We start from the raw sequence: 22,288 nt of genomic DNA, 5'->3' as shown, positions 1-22,288 counted from the left end.
TAGAAGTCTCAAATGTTTATATGATCCTGTAAATATAACGCAAAGCGTTTAATGCATTCCTAAGATTCTTTAGGGCAATGGTTCTCAAACTTTTTCAGCGTGCGGCCCCCCTTGTGTACGGTGCATTCCTTTGCGCCCCCCCCCAAAGAAAATTTATGACAAAAACTGTTCTAAAATTTAACATTTTAATTAAACAAAACATATTAAGTTGTACAAAGTAGTGCTGCTGGTTAGTAGCCTTATTTTTTTAGGTTTAATTACACAGAATTCATGATAAATTAATGTATTTTATAAAATGTCATAAAACCGAGGCCCCCCTGGCACCATCTCGCCGCCCCCTGGGGGCCCCGGACCCCAGTTTGAGAACCACTGCTTTAGGGTAGGCAGTGTACCAAGATTCATAAAGATTTCATAAAGTATATTTACACTTTAATGGCTCACAGGAAGAATAGCAATATTACATTAACTCGAGTCTACAATATAATGATAGATCTGGACAATTTGCATATAAAAAGTACATATAAAACATTCCAAATGTACAATTACTGCTCAAATCATGGTCATGACAGATTTTACAATTCCTTCAATGTGCTTGCATAGACTTCTAGTATTGGATACTGCTGACATCACTGCACTGGTTTATGACATTGGGCCTGAAACTGAAGTACAAAATAGTATTAAGAAAAACATTTATCTTACACATCCTGCAAGCAGAGAATTGCATACCAAAAAAGGTAACAAAGGGATCAAATAGATTTCTGCATCACCAAATGGAATTGCTAAAATAATAATGATTGCTTTTAAAGTCCCATCCCAAAATCACATTACTGGTTGAGACAATGTTGGCGTCTCAGTTCATTCCAACAGACTGGAATTTCATTTGATTCCTCGAGCAGTTCAGAAATGACACACTGTATTTAAGGTAAACTGTGATTTTCTATTCATTCTGATGAATTTATCAAAGTGGACTAACAGCATAGACATTCGAAAGGTTGGTTATGGATAACAACAAAGCAAAAAGTCCCAGTTTCCCCCCATTCCTTATTGTGAAATACAATCATGTCATTGTTTGGGCTAACATCAAAATACTCTGCAGTACCATAAGCGTGCATTTCATTTTTTCACGCCACAATTTAATTAACATTCATCAGTGACTCGTAATTTTAAACATTCTTAATGCAATATTTAAATATTCATATTCAAGTTAGTACTGCAACTATAAAAATGAAGCAAAAGCCAGACAGATAAAATAAAATAACATCAAGAATATCAAGATGCTATGATCTAGTTGTGATGATGACTGAATAATGTATAAAAATCCCCCATGTGTAATGACGTATCAAATAACACATTAAAGTTTTAAAGAAGTGACACATTAACTGGACGCTGGAGTTAACAAAGGGCTCACGTTGTAATTTGGAACAATGGCGGCATTGAAGGGCCGTTCATCCACCCAGAGGCCACAGCTGCTAATATATGGAAATCAGATCGCATTCTTAAATGTGAAGTCTTTACTCCACAACACTGGCTTCAGTTTTAGGAGTCTCTCAGTGTGCTCCAAACAGCATAAATGATGCACTTTGAAGGGACAAAAGACATGCAGCTATGTTGCTGGTTTGTTTCTTATAAAACTTGCTTTACAAGTGTGCGCTGAATGACTGGTATTTTTATGCCATATAACCCTATGTGTTTATGTGACACAATTTAAATAAGTAGGAGGTGCTTCATTAAATTATAAAAACAAACAAAGTAAATGATCAAAATTGAGGTTAAACACCCCGCTGTCAACAAAAATAAAAATAAAAAAGGTTTCAATTAATCCTCCTTGTTGCGACATTAGGAATTAGTCTAAAAGCACCCCTGTACATTAATTAATACCATGTTGTATACATTACTGCAAAGAAGAAACCCACTTAGACTAAAACGTCTCTAGATTGCCTTGAAAGATTTTTTACATTAAAAAGAATACAAATATACACATGAGGCGATAAACATCGTCAGGTGAATCTAATAAAAACTCTTATTCCTGAAATATCCAGGTTGAATTTCACCCCAAAACCAGATTTCTTATAAAAATCACAAGGAAAAGCAGCCTATTATAATTATTTTTGCATTCCCAGCAAACGACTGTGGGCCAAATACACACCTGAGCTGCAGACTTTGATACAGATCCGGTACGGATCCTTCCCAAAGTTTTCTGCTGTTTAGGTTGTGACATTATTTTAATACATTTCTAATCAAATTCTCATTTCTGTCAAGTAAATAAAAAAAGTATTTAAACATGATGTAGTATTTTTTGGTACAGCTTTAAATTTGTGCCAATTTAAATAAAACTTATTACAATACATTTTTACACAGTAGAAACTACTGTTTTTATCAAAAACCTTAAGAAAATCAATACACCACCGTTTTTCAATATTTTACTATGTTCTTACCCCAACTTAGACAAATTAATACATACCTTTCATTTTTCAATGTGTGCACTTAATTTTTGTACAGTGCGTCTTGAATGTGTTACGATTTATCCTAGCCCCATACATTCCTTAGGATCCAAACAGGGATTTTTATCTGCTTAAAAAAGTCGCCACTTTTATTTTGTGCCACCATACTTGCTTGTGTAACTACTCATGTTACCATCTTTAAATAGGGAAAACATGGAAGTGTTTGGTGGCTTCTAAATTCTTCACTGTTTGGATCCTTAGGAATGAATGGGGCTAGGCTAAATGCTAACATATTTACCACATTAAGTGCACGCATTTAAAAAGATAGGTATGTATTAATTTGTCCAAGTTGAGGTAGGAAAATAGTAAAATATTGAAAAACGGTGGTGTTTTCCTTTAAAATAAATCCTACGAAATCTTAACGTAAAACAGCTGATGCATAATGAGAATGAAACTTTAGAAGGAAATGTAAGTTATATCACAAATAACAAAATAATGACACAAAAATGTCTTTGCTCTCTTTTCCATTTTCGAAATATAGACGGTTTTATCGGACGCACGTGCAGTGACGCGATGTGGTCCGAACTTTACTTCCGGTTTAAGTTTTTTAAATGGTCTGACTAGTTGCTAAACTGAACTCTTCAACAAATACCTCGTCAAAAATAACAGATGTTTTGGTTTCCTAGTTAATCTACGTGTTGTTTATTTTGCTTGTTATATAAATAAACTACGTTGAAAGTACTTTGTTGTTATTTATTCTTAGCGGAATTTACCGGAAGTTACGTGTGGACCACGGACGCCGCTTGTTTATGTTGTTACTGCTGAAACCGTCTATACATTTTGGGATTTCCTTTTCAATATGAATAAAAAAAAATTTTAGGATGAAAAGATTTTGGGGTAAAATAAGACCAAGTCATTTCTTTGGCAAATTTTGCCCTTACTATACATGTAGGCCCATAAAGATGATTGATTTTTATTATTACTCAAACGTAAAAAAAATGTAGTGTGAAAACACATAAAGTATATTTATATTTATATATATCACAGAGAAGAAATGTTAAATCTTCATAGTTGCACACACAATGCACCATTTCCAGTGGCTATAATTGGCATTTAAGCCTAGCTGCTCACCCAGGGCCTTTACACACACACAACAGATCTGCTTTCACTCCGTCCAACCGTCTGTAAACCAACGTGTGTACGGTCCATGCTCAGAATTGAAACTCCAGAAAGAGGTGTGACAATGTTTTTGTGAGATGACCAAAAATGAAAATACAAAAAGAATCCAAGACATTTCGTCCGCTCCAGTGTTATTCATCATTTGTACCGTGGTTTAAGTCAGATACATTTCCAACGTAGATTTTTGTTTTGGCAAAGACCGGAAGTGCATCCATCTTCAAGTTCAAAAATACAACAGAATGCTACATGGGTTTTGTGGAGATTTAAAAAAGGTCATAATTCAAGAAACATTCATTCGCTCAACACATTCATCTCTGTATTACTCCTCTCAAGCATACTCCATTTGAGTCCAAGTGTCTGCTAAACCCAGGTATTCTGGGTTTTCTGCTGTCGGGGTCATGTAGCCATTTGGCTGCCTGTGATCTGTGCCGCCATTTATTGACGCTCCAGTCACTGCTTTAGCTGCAATATCATGATAGTAGGGGTTGTCGAAGGCTGGCGACATTGGCGTGATGTTGTTTATGGGCACCAGATACTCTGGGTTCTCCACACTGTGCCCTGTACACAGACCGTTCATAATCCGTCTCTCTCTTGCTTTGCGTGGAAGGGTGCTGGGACGCTCTGATGGGACATCCTGGTTCACATACTCTGTGAACAAAGAAAATATTTGCGTTTACATTATTAGCATTAAAATTGTCATTGTGAAACGTCATTTAACTCATATTTGAACACATATTTTGGATAAAAAATAACTGGCCGCCACTGCACTAGACCTTATTACAAAATGACCCTGTTTCCTTTCTTAACGAACATTTTTTAACTTATTCTATGTCATTGATGCAAATTGCTTCATGCGTCATTTTACACCTGGCTATATTCTAATATTTAAAGCCCACTTTTCATAATCAAATAAATCTCATTACACTTTGAAAAAATGTTATGTTGACTTGAACTGTATCCGAGCATAAATTGCACTCACCGGGTTGTGTGTGTGCTCCACGTGGAAGCGTGTAAGATGAGAAATCAAGCAGGCCATCGCACTCCACATCTCCATCGATGCCATTAGGCATGGTGGGATCTTTAGAGTAGCGTCCAGGACTGGACGGAGGACCGTCTTCCTCTATGTCCCCATCCAGAAACACAGAGTCTGATTGGCCCCCAGCTGAACGGTGTGATATGCTCCGTACTAGTGCGGGGTACTGTGCTCCTGGCCACATCCCGTTGGCCGTTGCTCCCATAGGAAGAGTCGGGTACTGACTCTGCCCCAGCGTGCTGACAGAGGAGTACAAACCCCTGCCGCTTGGCATACCGTCTGTTTCTAAGATCTGATCTGTACTCTGAAGAAGATAAACAAAGCAATGTTAACTCATTCCCTGTCATTGACGAGTTTTTACGGCAATCCATATTTACGCTATTATCCACTAGGTGGCGCTCCTACACAACTTATTAAACACTGAAGCATACACTGACCAAAAACTGTAAAAACTGTGTCTGTTTTGATGATCGCCTTGAATGATCTTGAACAAAAGTCCTATACAAAAATGCAATTCTCTCAGCTTTTTGCTCAAAATTTGGTATTTTGGAAGAAACCAACCCATATTTGAAAGGGGATAAAAAGAGAACAAATGCTGGCAACTTTTTTTTAAAACACTGTCAGAGTTCAAATCTGGCTGTGGTAAATATTTTAGCATTTATGGACAGCAGTATTATATTTGTATTCTCTGTGCTGTGTCTAGTCAGTTTAAGTTGAATAAATAGTGTCTGTTCACTGTGAAGGTTACAGTGTGCTTTCATAGCACAAGGAGCTCTTTATTTCAAAGGATCAAGGAAAGTTAAAATTCTCATGCAATCTTTCTAAACTTTGTCTTGTTCCTAAAGTTATTGACTACACAAAACTGTGAATAAAGTTGCATGGACCACTGTTATGATGCTGTTTTGTCACATTTGGAGTCCGACGCTGTGTGCTTTTATCTATTGGAAAAGGTGAACACTCTTCAGAGGAAAATCATGTGAGGATGTTAAAACACTTCAAGTAAATTATGATAAAGAATGAAGTTCTCACTAACCCGGTGTGATTGACGTCTGCTAGGTCCATTGGGTCTGCTTTCTCCTTGTATATTGAAGGGACCAGGCTGGGGCACCAGATATTCCTCCGCGTCCAGGAACTCCTTTACATTCCCCCCCTCTTCTGCCAATAACGCCCTGAAGAAGGCGCTGTCTACTGGACTCGACAAACTCATCTGCTCGTCGTTCTGCAAAACATAGAAGAAAAACTGTAAAACTCTATCACGCGGGTATGTTTGTGTTTTTGTCAATCGAATAATGAGACGGTTTCAGCAGCAACGACATAAACAAACTGCTTTTGTGGACTAAACGCAACTTCAGGTAAACTTCCACAAAGAATCAATAATAAAAATACAGTCCTATTTCTGATAACAAGGGAAATAAATGACAAGTAAATTACCTTCGTTCAAATATCATTTTTAATGCATATCAACAATAACACCAAGCCAACGTTACTGTGTAAAATTAATGTATACAATGTTAGCTACAGATCATTGAATTCTTGCCTGGCTGCAAAACCTCTCCGCACAGTTGTGATCTATGCTCGTCGTCTCCCCTCGTCTTTAGCAAACAAAAACATATTTGACAAGGTATTTGTTTCAGAGATCAGATTAGCCACTAGCCAAAATGATAAATAAATACAGACTGGAAGTTCACTTCAGTTCAGTCGCGTAACCGCGACAACCATGGGCATAGATCACGAGGGGGACACGGGGGACATGTCCCCCGCAGTTTTCAACTCGCCATCACCATTCCACCCATGTATTTTGTTACTTAGATTTAAGTCAAATAGCATTAACCCAATCACAAGCATCTTTCATGCACGCACATCTGTTTGAGCTTCAAAAGAGTGAAACGGGAACAGCACAGAACTGTCAAGTCAGGCATGCGTCGTCACAAACGACTATTTCACATGCTTTGCCAATTTAAACATTTAAGCACAAGAAGACAAGAAACAGATTTACTCAAATTCTGTTTGAAAATATGTTGCGTGTATGCCCACTCCAAGCACGTACCTGGATACCAGCATCTTAATTCTTCAGACAGTGCGCAAACACTAAGTTTATGTTATCTTGTCCTTAAACGCACACTGTAAAAAATACTTTGCTGCCTTAAAATTTTTTGTTGAATCAACTTGGATTTACAAGTCATTTCAACTTACTATTATTAATCTTGACTAGAGATGAGTTGTTATAACTACAGGTGAGTTGTTATAACTTATAAAATTAAGTTGACTTTTCTCAACTATATTTTATAAGTTGTGACAACTCATCTCTGTTGACATGACTTGTAAATCTGAGTTGATTCAACAAAAAAAATTAAGGCAGCAAAGTATTTTTTACAGTGTACATATTTACACAAAACTATCTAAAAATGTCATAATTATCCACGTAAACACAGTATATGTCTTAAATTGAATGTAAGTTAAGCGTTGAGAAATTAAACACATAATAGGCTAATGGATCCACCCATACTGCAAAATAAATTTATCTGGCAAAAAATATATTTTAAATATATGCTAAATACATTTTGTATAATGTTATGCTCAATTAAATATATTTTGAAACATATATTTCAAATATAGCAAATACATTTCTAATTTTACATCCCATATGGCAAAAATAAAAAATAAATACATTTAAATATATACTTAATACAAGTAAATTTTATAAAGTATATTTTTGAAGTCGGAAATGTATTTAATCTTAACCTTTTTTAAACTGTTATGCTTACAGGTTTGTAACAAAGTTTTTCTTCAAATACCACATGAATATATTTCCTTGAATTGAATTATATGGAGGGCTAGACATATTTTTTATGCTTAAAGCGTAACTAAACCCTAAACCAACTTTTTTTAGTTAATGATCTGTAAGAATGATGCTTTATTAGTGCTGATCATTGATTTTAGTAAGTTTTTTTACATTTGGATATAAAGTGTTTCAATACTACAATATATGGTGTAAAAACGTCTGAGTGCTGCCCTCTTCAGGTTGAACGGTGGCTACTGCAGTTGAATTTTCCTATTGGATGGTGGGTCCAAGAAATAACTCGTGACGTAAGCAGGTTCAAGCTCACTACGCCCTTGTTACGATCTCACCACACACTTAGTTCGTCCCCTCTATCTCCCTTGGGATCTGCCCACTTTTCTTGCATTTTTCAAATATTGCAGTGGGTGGAGTCAGGCTCTGACCAGGGGTTTAGTTACTCATTAAAAATATATTTCAAAATATACAAAAAATGACCAAAAATTATATCCTTGAAAAAATATATTTTTGTAAACATATTTTAAAATATATTTCAGCAAATATATTTTTTATCAATTTTTTTAAATTTTTTAATATTTTTAATATATTTTAATATATATTAATATATATATATTTTTTTTTTTGCCGTATGGGTGTGCACTTTCTCTCAAAGTGAAAGTATGCTGTTTCTAATGTTTATATATTAACAGACCAAGAAACAAATCATTAATTTGTCTTGACTGATTAACCTTTGAAACTGAAAGAAGTATTAATCTATAGTGAATTTAGAGTATGCAGTATAAGACTACGCATGCAGAATTATTTTACATTTGAATACGTTCCTACAGACCAACATGAAAAACATAAAAAGCACAATTTATTTGTATGGCTCTTATTTTATAGTTATGTGTGCTGTTGCTCATAATATGTTAAATTATTAGTTCTATATTTATTTATTTTTGTTTTCTATTACTGAACAATTACTAGTTTTTAAGAACAAATTACAAAAAGAAAAAACACTTGGTCAGGTCAACCAATTTTTGTCCAAATTTTTTAATAAATTTTACTGGTAGACCACTATATGAAAAATCTGTTGGGTCAGTTTACTTTAAATTGCTTTATACATATACAAGTCCCTGTCCCCCTCACTTTTAAAATGCCCGCTACGTACCTGGTGACAACACACGCATGTCCGATGAAACCGTCTTTATTATTCTACCAATTAACTGTGAAAGTGATTGTCGAGAATAATAAATCATATTCGAAAATGCAACCACTGCATCCCAGTAAGTAGTGAGCACAAACATCCAGTGGCAGTGGGAGCAACTGGGGGATTGGTGCCTTGCTCAAGTGCGTCTTAGTTGCTTACCGACAAGCATCAAAATTTAACCTGTGACCTTAGGGTTACAAGCTGGGATCTCTAACCATAAGGCCATGAAATTTCTGCACTTACTTGAATGACTACGTAACGCGGAGGATCACGTGCCATATTGGCGAACTCGGTCACAAGCTCCTTGAATCGTGGTCGACTGTCTGGATCAATCATCCAGCCTGGGTAAAAACATCAAACAATCATCAACATACAGTAATGCCTCAACAAATGCTTCAGGTTCAAAGTTAAACTCTATGGACACATCTGTGACGTGGTCGGTTAACACAGAAAAAAGGTTTGTGTAGTAATGTAATTACAATGGAATCTTGTACAGCAACAGAAAACAATGTTTCTAAAATAAATAAACGTTATTAAGTTTTGATAATACAGCAATAATGCTTCAACATAATGCATATAAGAATGGATGAATAGAATCGCTTGTCTTTGTAAAGTCATAACAAACTCGTGTCTTAACCTTGTAAGCCTGCTTGATTTAAATTGCATGACATAAAGTCAGTTTATAACCAGAAGTTATGGATTCCAAGAATGGATTCCAAAACAGTAAAAATCAATTGTTTAACTTTAGGGGAGATAAAAAATGATGTGTCCATCTAAAACCGAAAGTAAATAGGTTTTCATCTTTGAAGGTCTGCAAATCAATATTTAATGATTCTTACCTTACCTATGAGGTAAATAGCTGTAATAAGCGAGATAATGTACAGGCAGCCACTTGTTATCGCGAAATAAGCCCCTTCACTGTAATATAACACCCCCCTCTTGGGCTTATTTCTGCGATAACAACGATAACATACGACATAGACTTCCATTGTAACTGCATTAACGTAAACACCATATTGTCTGTTTTTCCAAGCTAAAAATAAAATGATTTTGTGGTAATTGACAGATGATATCTATCTGGAATATTCCTTTAAATTTTGACAAATAAAAACACAATTATCTTTGTTAATTCTTCATTATAGAACAATCACTTACATTTGACCATGATCATGTAGACATCTATGGTGCAGATGAAGGGCTGAGGGAGTCTCTCCCCCCCTTCCAGCAGTTCTGGAATGTCCCGTGCCGGTATGTGGTCATATGGTTTCATGCCAAAGGTCATCAGTTCCCATACAGTCACCCCTGAGACGAACAGAGTCACAACTCAAAAGTTATTTTAAACCAGAGGATTGACAATTACAGGAGAGTAACTGTAACCCATGTTAATACTAACCGTAACTCCATACGTCACTTTGGTGAGTGAACTTTCTGTGTAATATGGACTCCAGTGCCATCCATTTGATTGGCACCTACTCAACACATAAACACACACATATGTAGTTGCCTCGTTGTTTTAGCAAAGTTTTAATAACACAAATCATGTTTATTTTTCTCTCTCTCTGTTTTTAAGATACAAACAGAAAATACAGGAACTGTGCACAAAATGTAAAAAAAAAACATTTTGAACAAAATTTTTTAGGTAAAAGTCCATTTTAGTGTGATCTCTTTTGGCATTAAACCAGAGCTCTTCAACCTTTTTGGGCCTTGAACCCCTTCAATGGATGAAGAGAAGGATTAGGGACCCCAGTATAAATTAAGACTGGATTTACATATTTTATGATGATTACGTTACAAAGATATTAAAATAATAATTTTTATAACATTTTCAAATTAACTACATATATTTTATAGTGGGAATGTAATGATCTTCATTTTAATCATATTTAACTTTTTTATTATTGGCCTGGTAATGCATTTTTCTTTTATGCTTAATTTAATTTTTTTATTTCATTATTTCAAACAATATTTGGTGGACCTCCAGTATTCCCACCATAGACCACCTGTTGAAGACCCATGCATAAAACACATCTTGAACACTTTTAAGCAGACTAAAGCCCTGAAGTCATTCGATAGAATTGGATTTAATTTAATTTAGGTTTAAAAGGTCCTGTAAGTTCTTGCTATTGGTCAAGTGTAAGGCGAGGTCACACTAAACACTCGACACTTTCGCTTATAATTTTATTCAGTTTTTTAATACTGCATACTAATTTCCTATATTTTCTGGTTATATTCTAATAAAATTAAAATAATAATATATGGTCCCTCTTACAAAAACAACAAATTTAATGATATTATCGTATATTATGAAAGCATTATCTCGCTATATTTATAAAAATAGGATAATAGCTTTACTGACAGTGTACGTTTTGTTCAAAATAGATGTAAGTTGTGAATTGTGTTAAAAAGATGCAAATAAATTAAAAAGCTGCCTTAGTACATACTAGACAAAGAGTGGGCATTTCAGAGCTTCCTCTCTAACATCAAACACAAACCTTTCCCCCGTCTGCGTGGTATTCCGTCTCGTCTATGTCTAGCAGTCTGGCCAAACCAAAGTCTGTAATCTTCACATGGTTTGGGTTTTTTACCAGAACATTTCGAGCTGCAAGGTCTCGGTGCACCAGCCTCACATCTTCAAGGTAACTCATGCCCTGAGTACACAAACATGACATGTCAGATATCACGGTTCACACAAGGGATGTCGGCAGATAGTGAGTTCATTATTTTTGACCGGTCTTCACACAAAGTAAACTATTAAGACTATTCCAACTATGTTTTTTTATTCTTTTAGAACCAGAAGCTCCTGGTTACGGTATGCTTTTAAGAGAGCAATATAAACCTCTCGCTAAATATCCCCTTTTGTGTTTCACAGCAGAAAAGAAGATCTGGAAAAATACAGTACATGCTGAAAGATTAGTTGCTATTCTGAGATATGTGACAAAGTCATAGTTAAAGTCAGTTTTGTGATTTACTTTTTCAAAATAATCAATGTGAAATCAAACTTTTGAGACTGGATTATAAGACTAGTCTCGATTTTTACATACAGGGACTCATATTTTGTACTGATTACAACATACAACAAATCATGCTGATGCGACGCTGTAGATGTCTTACCTTAGCGATCTGGACACACCAGTTGAGGAGATACTGAGAGCCGATGTGGTCTTTGTTCTCTCTGACGTAATCCAGCAAGCATCCGTATGGCATGAGCTGAGTAACCAACTGAACCGTGGAGGTGAGACAGATACCCAACAAACGGCACACATGCGGACTGGCAACACCTGCCATCACATACGCCTCCTGCGGACACAAAATGGTCATATTCATATCGATGTGCACTTAAGACATAAATAAATAGCTAAACACATGCATTTTCTGGAAATTATATTAAGGATGAAGGCGTTCTTTTTTAAAACCATGCCAAAATGCGTTTATATCTACAGGTGACATCTCTGTTATCAAATATGCTTGGGTGCCCACCATAACCTCTGGTGTAAAAGTGCACTTAAGCATTTTAACACACATACTAAACTGCAATTTAATGCATGCACAAATTGTTATAAACAAATATAAGTGTGTTCATGTATGACAGAGATCAAGAATGACATAATGCATGTACTTTGTAATAGATGCGATTATTGATGCTTCCCAATGATGTTACTAAAAGAAATAAAATAATGAGCAAACTTCTGGGAAATAAAGAAACACTCACGTCCAGGATTTCTTTGTTGGCTTTGGGTGACGTGTTCTCACGCAAAACTTTAATGGCCACAGGGATCTTTACATTCTCCCCATCAGGAGCCCAGATGCCCTGTTAAAAAGAAAAAAGAAAAACTCAATGAATAAACAACTGGAACACAACTTATTACTGATATAACATCAGTAATATAAACTACAATGGAAATATTAATCATGCATTTATTATTAATAACGCAATGCTATATATTACATGAATTGCTATATTATTAAGGTCCAAATCACAAAAACAATTATTAAATGCATTTTAAATTATTCCCAAACAGCTTTAATACCAATGACTATTTTACCTCACATGGACTAACAAAACATTAGGACAGACGTGTTAGACTTGATAAAAGTGTTGTTGTTGCAGTAATGTGGGATATAGCATATAAACACACTCATAAATGAAAGTGAAAGTGATTGTCAAGTGTGTGAACTCTAGATTTAACCCATTCCAACCCATCAACTGGTAAAATCCCATAGACTACACATACTGATTAAAAATAACTTTATGTACCATTTATTAAAGGTCTTAAAGGGATAGTTCACCCAACAATGAAAATTTCATAATTTACTCTCTCTAATGTTGTTTAAAACTGGACTTTATTTTGTTGAACACAAAAGAATTTTGATAAGTGATGGTAATCACACTGTTGATGGTACCCATTGACATAGGAAAAAATACTATGGAAGTCAATGGGTACCCTCAAATGTGTGCTTACCATCACTTATCAAAATTCTTTTGTGTTCAACAAAATAAAGCAACTCATTCACATTTTAAAGTGAGAAATTCTGACAGATTTTTTATTTTTGGGTGAACTATCCCTTTAAAAGTGTAAAAGCATATGACAGCATAGGATAGTCACTACTAGTAAAGGTGTGTACATGTTCCCGTTAAGCCAGTTAGGCAAAAAACATACTTTTCCTGCAGCCTAAACTGTGATCAGTCACATAACATATTCAGCTCAGCGCGCTGGCTGTAAAAATCTTCATTTTGTGTGTAACTAAGTGGACCTTTAGCAAAAATGCCAGCTTTCAAACTGTGAATTTCAAAAAGGCAATGGACAGATGAATGTGTTGTGAATGATATGTGTAGTTTTTAACCTTGTAGACCGTGCCAAAGGCTCCAGATCCCAGCACTCTGAGTTTTTTCAGTTCTGTTTCTTTAAGGATCCGCATCTGAGCCTGATTGGGCATCGCTCCACTCGGGGTCAGTGGCTCCACCAGCTATAGGGAATACCGAGAAGCCATTAAGCTACAATAACTAACATGTGATGTTGTCAAACATTAAAGGGCACATATTATGAAGTAGTTTGAACATAAATGTGTGTTGGCAGTGTGTAAAGACAACCACCGTACAATGAACAAAATCCACCCACTTCTTTTTTAATAAACATGCCGCTTTGATTCTCTTGTTAATGTGATGTCACACTGATAAAGCCCAGCCCACGGCCACTGACTGACAGTCCTGCATTACCATAGTTCATAGTTTCCCTCAGCAATTTGTACAACACCTCAATAGTGAGATACTATTGTCTCAGACTGTATTCACAGAAATCAGATTGATTTTAACTGAAAGCACTCACTGTAATTTTGGTATGGGAGTGAGGAGCTTTAGCTCATTTGCATTTAAAGGTACACTGAAGCTTCACAGACGCATTCTGGGCACATCTGAGACTTATATTACATCTTGTTAAACATAATAGGTGCCCTTTAAACAGATTTCCAAATTATGTTGCCTTCTAACATTCTACTTTTGGCCAGATTCAAAGTCAGCACTGAATGTTTTTCTGGTGGAGAAGGCAATACCACAATACATTGTGGCAAACTAAAGGAATGAAATGCTAAATATATTTATAATAAATTAGATAACAATATTATTTACAAAGTATTGTGTCATTGGCAAAGCATGTTATCATTAAACTGTATTGAAATGAATTGATGAGGAGCTGTTACTGAGATGTGGACTGATTCAAATCGTTCAAAGAAAATTTTAGTTCTCGTAATATAAACTCTGAAAACCAAACTAGACAAAGATGACAGAGTAAAACATCTCACCTCATGCTCCTGCAGAATTCTCCTCATCGTTTCTTTTCTCTTCTGCTGTTTTTGTCGTCGAAGGTAAAACACCAGCAGCGCCACCAGAATAAAGAAAAGAAACAATCCACCGATGGTGATGGCAATTGTTGTTCCAGGCCTGCAGGGATTCCACAACAATTACATTTCTTCATAAAATCATCCTACTTAAGGCCTTTTCACACAAAAATTATGGTAAATACCCGGGAAATGTGTCCCTGGACTTGTCCGGGATCGTTTGATTTTGGTTCATTCACACTGTCAATGATTTTACGGAATCTGTGTGTGCATTCACGTTTATCACCCCATAAAGACACATGAAGTATTTAAAGTCCTGCACTTGGTAGTTTTATACCACAGCGTCTAAACTTTGCTAATTATCTGTGATATATCTCTCGAGAAGCTACACATGTGCATTTTTGTTTATTATAAGATCATAAAGGAGCGTGTGACGCTCTGTTCTATTATGCTGGTGAATGATCTCAGCTTCGGCACAGATAGTGAGAAGCTGTGCTTCATTTCATTTTGCAGGCACTTCTCGTTTTGTAGGCATTTCTCGTTTTGTATACTGATTTGCATTTAAATCCTGTCAAAGACCTAAACCATAACTTGCAATGACACGTGCATTCTCACTACAGCACGCCTCTTATGCCATTGTATCTGCCTTTTGTTCACACAGGACGCTTTCCGTAAATGTTACAGCAATGTTACTAGGTCCCCTTTACTGGAGCGATCCCAGAACATTTACGGGACACACCGAATGCCCTCTGCCAATTTTACAAACTTTTCTGGGATCAAAGTGCTGTGTGAATGGGGTTATAATTTAACGGACATTCTGTGAAAATATAACCTTAATATTTTTAACATTGACTGAGTAAGATCATGTTAAAGATTAAAACCAATGGGGGAAATCAAACACTGATGCTTCAAATCCCATCATTAGATGTGAGACTTGATTTCACAAACAGGGTCACAAATTTTTACATTTACAGATCTGCAGCATAAACAGTTGATCCACAGGCAAAAGTTTAATATGTAGGTAATAGGGCTGTGTATCGCCAAAATTCCCCGATACGATACGTATCCCGATATAAGGGTCCCGATACGATGCGCATCACGATACAAGACTATTTTGAATTACATTTTTGTTCAGAATTTAGTAACATTATTATTATTATTATTATTATTTGTTTATTGTACATTGAATAAGCAGTGTTGTAACAGTTGTGTTTTTGCCATTCATTTATTAGCTATTAGAAATATTTAAAATCCCAGAGTTAGTGCTTAACTTATGTTTTTTTAAAAGCAGTTTTACAAAGATGGTGCCCTACTCTTGTCTCTCATTATTCTACATCTATGAATATATCTATAAACATGCAGTCAGACTTAATACTATTTAATAGAAATCAGATTATTAATGTGACAGTTATAGTTTGAAGTAGCTCTGTATCTCTTCTCTAGACGTACACTTTTCACGTGCAAATCTTTGTTGTGTTTCTTCTCAAATGCGTTAGTTCTGTTTTATAAGAGCATGGCTAATAAAGCCCTTTTGCAGTAGTATAGGCTAAGATATCTGCGCTTTCATACTGAACTCATTGACTTTAATGCGCGCGCGCGAGAGAGAGAGCGCGAGTACGCGGCTCACTATGCAGACACGTGCGCCAGCGAGACAGACACGCAAAGTGAAAGTATACCCCGCCACCTTTAACTCTACGTACTCCGCGGGACACATGCGTCCTTTCCATATGGATCACGGATCAACAGCAATTCATCACGTTACTTTCAAAAGTACATCCGAATCGATACGGAAGGTGCTGTATCGATGTGCGCATCGTCAGGCGTCCATGACGATGTATCGTCATATCGATACTTTGAACACAGCACTAGTAGGTAATGTATGTTTTTTACATATTAACCTTAAGTATAGGCAACAGTAAATTACGCTTGCACTTAACACCACATTTCAGGTCTAAGTCTTACCCAGCTTTTTGTTGGATGGGACAGCCTCGTTCATCCAGTGGACATCTACAGTAAACGGAAAACAGACATGAAATCACAAAATGCTGACATGACATGAAGTAGGAACGGCTCAAGAGCACACCGAGCGACTCACGAGACAGTGCAGTTGGTTTCACAGGGAAGACAGTGTTTTGTGGCATTGAAGTATTTCCAGATGGTGTGCTGGTCTTCTTTCACCCCGCTGGGACAACGCTCGACACACAAATCACCATCCTGATAGTGCGCACACTCCCTACACTGATCTGCACCCTGGACACATACATACACACAGTGTAAACTTTCATGTAATAAGAAACTGAAACACAGTTTGTTGTAACAGCACACAATAGAAAAAAAACTATGTATAACAAATGTAATATCCATTTGTTTCTCACTGATATTTTATTATTTTTTCTGTATATTATACAGTATGAAAGAAGGGAGCAGCGTGAACATTGGGGTGAATGTTGTACAAGAGAAATAAAGCCATATTGGATTTAAACAACATAAGAAAATATTCTGTTACTGATGAAGTCTTCCTTTAAAGTAAATTTTGTAAGGTTTTGTGTGAATTTCTTACTGGGCCTATACAGGAGGCAGAGCCATTGATGGGTCGACACTCAGGGTGGCAAGAGATACAGTTTGTACCGTCCACGAACTCCCGCATTGACCTGTGACAAAAATATTTATTATTACACTCTATAATAACAACATATAAAAACTACATCTAATCTTGTAATCTAGACAACAGTACATTAATCTCAAAAATCAACATTTGATTCAACCAAATGAACCAGTGAAAGACTGAAGTATTTATACTGTACTCACCCCTGTAAGACATTACACTGCTCCACACACTCTGTACCACGCTTGTAGTTCACACAAGACACACACTGACTGGGTCCCGGACCCCAGCAGCCTGTATCCGCACACAGGGGGTCACACACTTTCCCCTCCGAAACTAGATAGAGACGAAATAATTTCCTGTTTATTTATGAAAGGCTATTAAAAACTGAAACTAACATCTGGGATGAAAAATATAACAAGTCATGTTTGAAATAAAAGTAATGAATGACATTAAAAGAAAATCAAATCCTACCAGGCATGTGGGGAAAATCATTTTGCTATTTGCTATTTTGCTAATCATTTTTTCCAATTTAATTGTAATTTTTTTAAATTATTTTTACTGAGTAAGCACTGCAAGACAAAATAGTAACACTTTATAATAAGGGTATATCAAGCATAATAAACTAATACCTAAATTAATTCTTACTTAAAAATGAAGTAATGCTGAGTTAAGGCATATACTAATCATAAACTATTGAAGAGTCACCATTAACTACAACATGACTTATGACTCAACACATGAATTCATTGTTAATTAATACATTAACTAACAACTAAAAAACATTTAATGACTCTTCATTAGTTTATGATTAGTATATGCATTAACTTAACATTAGTTCATGCTGAAGTAAAATAAATTCTGTATGTTATCATACAACATATCTAACAATGAGCGACTTTTTAATGTCCCTGTGTTGTTGCTAAAAGGTTTTCCTTAATGTTGCATACATATACTGTATCCTTAATTACATATTCAATCTGAAACTGAGATGAACCAGGGTAAAAAATCATTTTCATAACCTAGTTAAGAATAGGTAAAGTGAGGTGAATAATCCCATTCAAATAAAATAAAAATACAAAAATATGATGAAAGCCAGATGGAATTTAAATATATGCGGAAAGCAGAGACAGCGAATACCAGCAGTCTTGCTATCTAGGAAACGCACTTACATGAAAACAACTGATAACAAAATATTTCCTGCACGTGAGGGATGACTGCAACTAACGAAAGACTTGAAAAAGCTTAAAATTCCAGAAAAACTCACAATGCTTCATTTTTGGCAGCTCTTTGCATAGCACGGGTGTAAAAAACATCACGGAGTTCATTTGACCTGCAGCTGACGGTAAGATGTGTGATGTAATAAATAAACTCAATGCAGCACATACAGTCTATATATGTGAGGAATAATTTTCTGCTACGACAGCTAATAAATCAAAACAACTGGACAACGCAACAGGTTTGCCTTTCTCCCATCAAACCAAAACCAGATTTGCTATCCTTCCCAATAAAAGATAATTCATGTTTTTAGTTGTAAGTGTAGTGGTACTCTAAAAATGTAAAATGCGCCCTTGAACAACAAAGAGCAAAATGAAAGTTGGGGTTTAAAAAGTCAATATTTGCAAAATGATACACATGCTATACATTATTTTGTTATTCATATATCATATATGAAACTGATATTTTAGTTCACACATGCTGATTGGGCAATAAAACATATTATTTGTACTCAGTCCAGGATATTATGCAATGCAATGAATTTGCATAACAAAATAATGTTTTAATGCATAAAATTGACCTTCTTGATGCTTTTATACCTGTAGATATACATTAAGTATTTTTAAAGCAATATTGTGCAACATTGTGAATATAGTCTGCAACTGCACATTACACCTAAAGTAACAACCAACCTTACATGCAAACACAAAAAAATAAACTAGTCTTTTACCACATGCGTCTAGGTCTCGGTTGTTGTTAATGATGAAATTGGGTTCCTGTGTTGGTACGAGCAGAGATGACAAGGCCTTAGAGGAGTTGTAGCACAGTCTGGAGTTATTATGAATCAGAACTAAACCTCCGCTGACGCTGCGCAGGGAACGCAGCCCGAGAGACTCAATCTGCAACGACTGAATTCCCAAAGACAAAACACCCCTGAAAAGACACAAAAAGTGAAATCAGCAAAGACGATGATGCTGTGTGTGTTTTCTAGGACATTTCAAAGCGAATTATTCAATGTTCTGGCTGATTATTAATTTGTTTCTTGGCACTTTCTATGGTGTGGTTACTGGCTGTTAAGGTGGTCCAGGTATGCGGTTGCTAAGATGTAGTGAGAAAGTTGCTAGGGTGTTGCTACTGGTTGCTAATACGTTGCTAGGGTTTTCAAGTGGTTTCTAGGGCGTTGCTACATTTCTTACAATTCAAAAGTTAAGTCTCAGATGTGCTGGGCTCTAGATATGACTTGGGTTCTTCCTTAACTATAAATTGCAGTTAAAATATAAATAACAGTTTTTTGTTTTAACCCTACAGGTTAAAGCAATACACAAAATATCATGAATATCTGCATATACACACTTGTTATATAGCAGACCACATCTGTTTCTGTCTTTATTTTGATAGTTAAACAAAAATTATCGACACTTAAGGGTGGTTTCCCAGACAGGGTTTAAATTAATCCAGGACTAGGCCTAAGTTATATTAGGGGATTTAAGTAGTTTTTATTAAAATACCTGACAAAAAACAATACTTGTGAGCATCCTAGGAACAATGGCACTGATATATGTTAAGACTTGTCAATGCAAGATGTTTTTAAATTAAGCAGATCAAACATGCATTTTAGTCTGGGACTAGGATAAGCCCTCTCTGGGAAAAGTTTACGTATTAACTAATTAAACTAGTTTTACAGACTGTTTGGCTAAAACTGACTTAAAAGACTAACAGCAGGAGGAAGAAATGTTTGAATCACACAGCAGGTGTAGAAGATAATCATTAACCTTTATAACTAACAGAAAACTGAAGGTCTGATAAATGGAGCTAGCAGCCAGACGAGCCATAAGGTGTGTAAACAGTCTAGCACATAAAATGTGTGTGAAAACTCAATCGCGTGCTGCACTCATGATGTTGTTTTGTAGGCCAAAACCCGGAAACAAGTTAGCATTTTAGCACTTGTTATTCCCAATGGGTTTTTGCTTAAATGCATACAAGGTATGTGGTTAACACAAGCTTAAGATCCATGACATGAAACATGCCAGTATTATCTCACTCTTACTCATTTTTAAAGGTTGTTGTTTTGGAGGCCATTGCTAACAAGTTGCTAGATGGGTCAACAGATTTTCTCAATTTTTCCATAATTATGGATACAAATCTCAAACATAAAGCAACACTGGCACATTTTTCCAGAAAAACTGGATGGAGATGAATTTTAATCCGGGAATGTTTTCTTTGCTGATTTGTTGGTGAGAGTTGAAGTCAAGTCTTATTTGTAACATAAATCCTATTGGCTTTCTTTCATTGAAGGAACAAGTGTCATACTAAATTTAAGGTTGGCCTATAAAAAACATCATTACTGCAGCACTCTTTAAGGAAACCAGCTGTGGACAGTGTAAAACAAAAGAGGTCGAACACCATTTTAAAAAAGATACAAAGACAGAAGGAGGGTCACACAAATACATACTTGTAAAGCATCTTTCCTCTGATCACCCTCAAGTTCTCAAAAACACTCAGATCAGGCAAATATTCAGGCCAGGTGTCAATGTAAAGATAACCTAAAATTCAAATATAATGTTACTGAAATGCATCTTAAAATGACCACTGCTTCATTTGTTGTATTGTTATGATACACTAATTCAATGTTTCCCGACCACTGTGCTGTGGCACACTAGTGTGCTGTGACAGCTTGTTTGGTGTGCTGTATGATTTTTTTACTTATCAAAACTGTGCCGTGGCAGAAAAAAGGTTGGGAAACACTGCACTAATTCACTGATCTTGGATCAGTTGGCTTAAACTTCAAGTGTGATGCGTCTGATGGTAACTGATTGTAACCTGTGATCTCTTCTATCGACTTCAAGCGTTCCAGGTCACTCTGCTGCAGTCCAGATGAATTGGTTTCGGGATTCCTACATGGACATGACAACAGATGTTTAGCAGCATCCTGCTGTAAGATTGCAAACTGCAACCAATGGCTCAGTACACAGCTCATCCCTCCCTTTAGAAACGCATAGAGAAACTACGGTAGCCGTTACAGGACAAACATGTCATCGTCTAAGACAATGCAGTGATTAAACGCGCATTTGTCAGTTTAGGGCTACTGTAGGGCAACTTCCGCTCTCTCCCGTATCTTAACTGTGTATACTTACATTTTAAAGGAATCTGCGAGAAACACCAAACTGCCATAGATCTTCTTACAGCCACTGAATAAGTCAATGTTGGTGACGTTCACCACTGAAACGTTCTGCAGGTCTCCCATGCCTAGACCATAACAAACTGCACACATACAGACATGCTAAAATTAATCCAATCACATGTTATCATAATTCAGTCTTAACATGTACAAGGTTTGATCCTAGACCTATGTAAAAACTGTACGGAAGTATGCAGATGCCTATGCTTGGGCAGCACATGGCAAGCACTGCAATTGGCTGTGATGAATCTGTATAAAGCTTGCTTTTTGCATTCACATACTTTTGAAGAGTTTCAGGTCTGAAACAAACAAATACACGCAGACAGACCTTTAGGACACTCTCCTTCGCACTTTTCACATTTCTGTGTTTCTTGACCGTCTGGTTGGACAGTGATGACCTCCTGATTAGCTTTGGGACAAACCATGGTACACGCCACCTCCATGGCCAAGTAGTTACCTAAATCGGAGAAGGTACAGAATGTTTATATGACGACATTTTAAATTCAAGATATTAAAGTAGTTAATAAGGGTCTGACGTACGTGGGCACTGTTTTACACAGGAGGCTCCAAAGCTGAACCTTTTGTCCTTGTTAGGTTTGGACTGGAAAGTGATCGGGTCGTAGATGGTGGGTAGTGGGCAATTTTCTTTACATATCCCACTGTCATTAAAGTGACGACAGGCCTGCAGATTCAAAAACAAAACGGCATTAAAAGTCAAAACAAGAAACCAAAACAGTTAAAGGGCACATATAATGCAAAATCCACTTTTACAAGTTGTCTGGACATAAATGCCACCCTACAATGAAGAAAAATCCT

At 36.2% G+C, this 22,288-nt stretch overlaps 1 protein-coding gene across 1 annotated transcript in view; it reads right to left on the bottom strand.

Moving 5' to 3' along the window:
• Nucleotides 1-205: 205 nt before the first annotated feature.
• Nucleotides 206-22,288, bottom strand: part of erbb2 (erb-b2 receptor tyrosine kinase 2) — a 49,792-nt gene continuing 27,709 nt past the window's right edge. Inside the window, exons 7-27 of the mRNA XM_065253598.2 lie at nucleotides 22,013-22,154; nucleotides 21,801-21,929; nucleotides 21,429-21,555; nucleotides 21,115-21,188; nucleotides 20,747-20,837; nucleotides 19,025-19,227; nucleotides 17,280-17,412; nucleotides 17,032-17,122; nucleotides 16,567-16,721; nucleotides 16,434-16,478; nucleotides 14,436-14,574; nucleotides 13,482-13,604; nucleotides 12,349-12,447; nucleotides 11,751-11,936; nucleotides 11,132-11,287; nucleotides 10,033-10,108; nucleotides 9,795-9,941; nucleotides 8,883-8,980; nucleotides 5,687-5,872; nucleotides 4,600-4,957; nucleotides 206-4,268 (exon numbers count right to left, since the gene is read on the bottom strand). Of these exons, the coding sequence (XP_065109670.1) occupies nucleotides 3,949-4,268; nucleotides 4,600-4,957; nucleotides 5,687-5,872; nucleotides 8,883-8,980; nucleotides 9,795-9,941; nucleotides 10,033-10,108; nucleotides 11,132-11,287; nucleotides 11,751-11,936; nucleotides 12,349-12,447; nucleotides 13,482-13,604; nucleotides 14,436-14,574; nucleotides 16,434-16,478; nucleotides 16,567-16,721; nucleotides 17,032-17,122; nucleotides 17,280-17,412; nucleotides 19,025-19,227; nucleotides 20,747-20,837; nucleotides 21,115-21,188; nucleotides 21,429-21,555; nucleotides 21,801-21,929; nucleotides 22,013-22,154 (3,078 nt within the window). The 3' untranslated portion in view covers nucleotides 206-3,948. The remainder of the gene's footprint in view (nucleotides 4,269-4,599; nucleotides 4,958-5,686; nucleotides 5,873-8,882; nucleotides 8,981-9,794; nucleotides 9,942-10,032; nucleotides 10,109-11,131; nucleotides 11,288-11,750; nucleotides 11,937-12,348; nucleotides 12,448-13,481; nucleotides 13,605-14,435; nucleotides 14,575-16,433; nucleotides 16,479-16,566; nucleotides 16,722-17,031; nucleotides 17,123-17,279; nucleotides 17,413-19,024; nucleotides 19,228-20,746; nucleotides 20,838-21,114; nucleotides 21,189-21,428; nucleotides 21,556-21,800; nucleotides 21,930-22,012; nucleotides 22,155-22,288) is intronic.

The sequence above is a fragment of the Paramisgurnus dabryanus genome, chromosome 1, assembly GCF_030506205.2.
Source record: "Paramisgurnus dabryanus chromosome 1, PD_genome_1.1, whole genome shotgun sequence".
Lineage (NCBI taxonomy): Eukaryota > Metazoa > Chordata > Actinopteri > Cypriniformes > Cobitidae > Paramisgurnus > Paramisgurnus dabryanus.
This window is presented reverse-complemented; position numbering and strand designations above follow the sequence as displayed.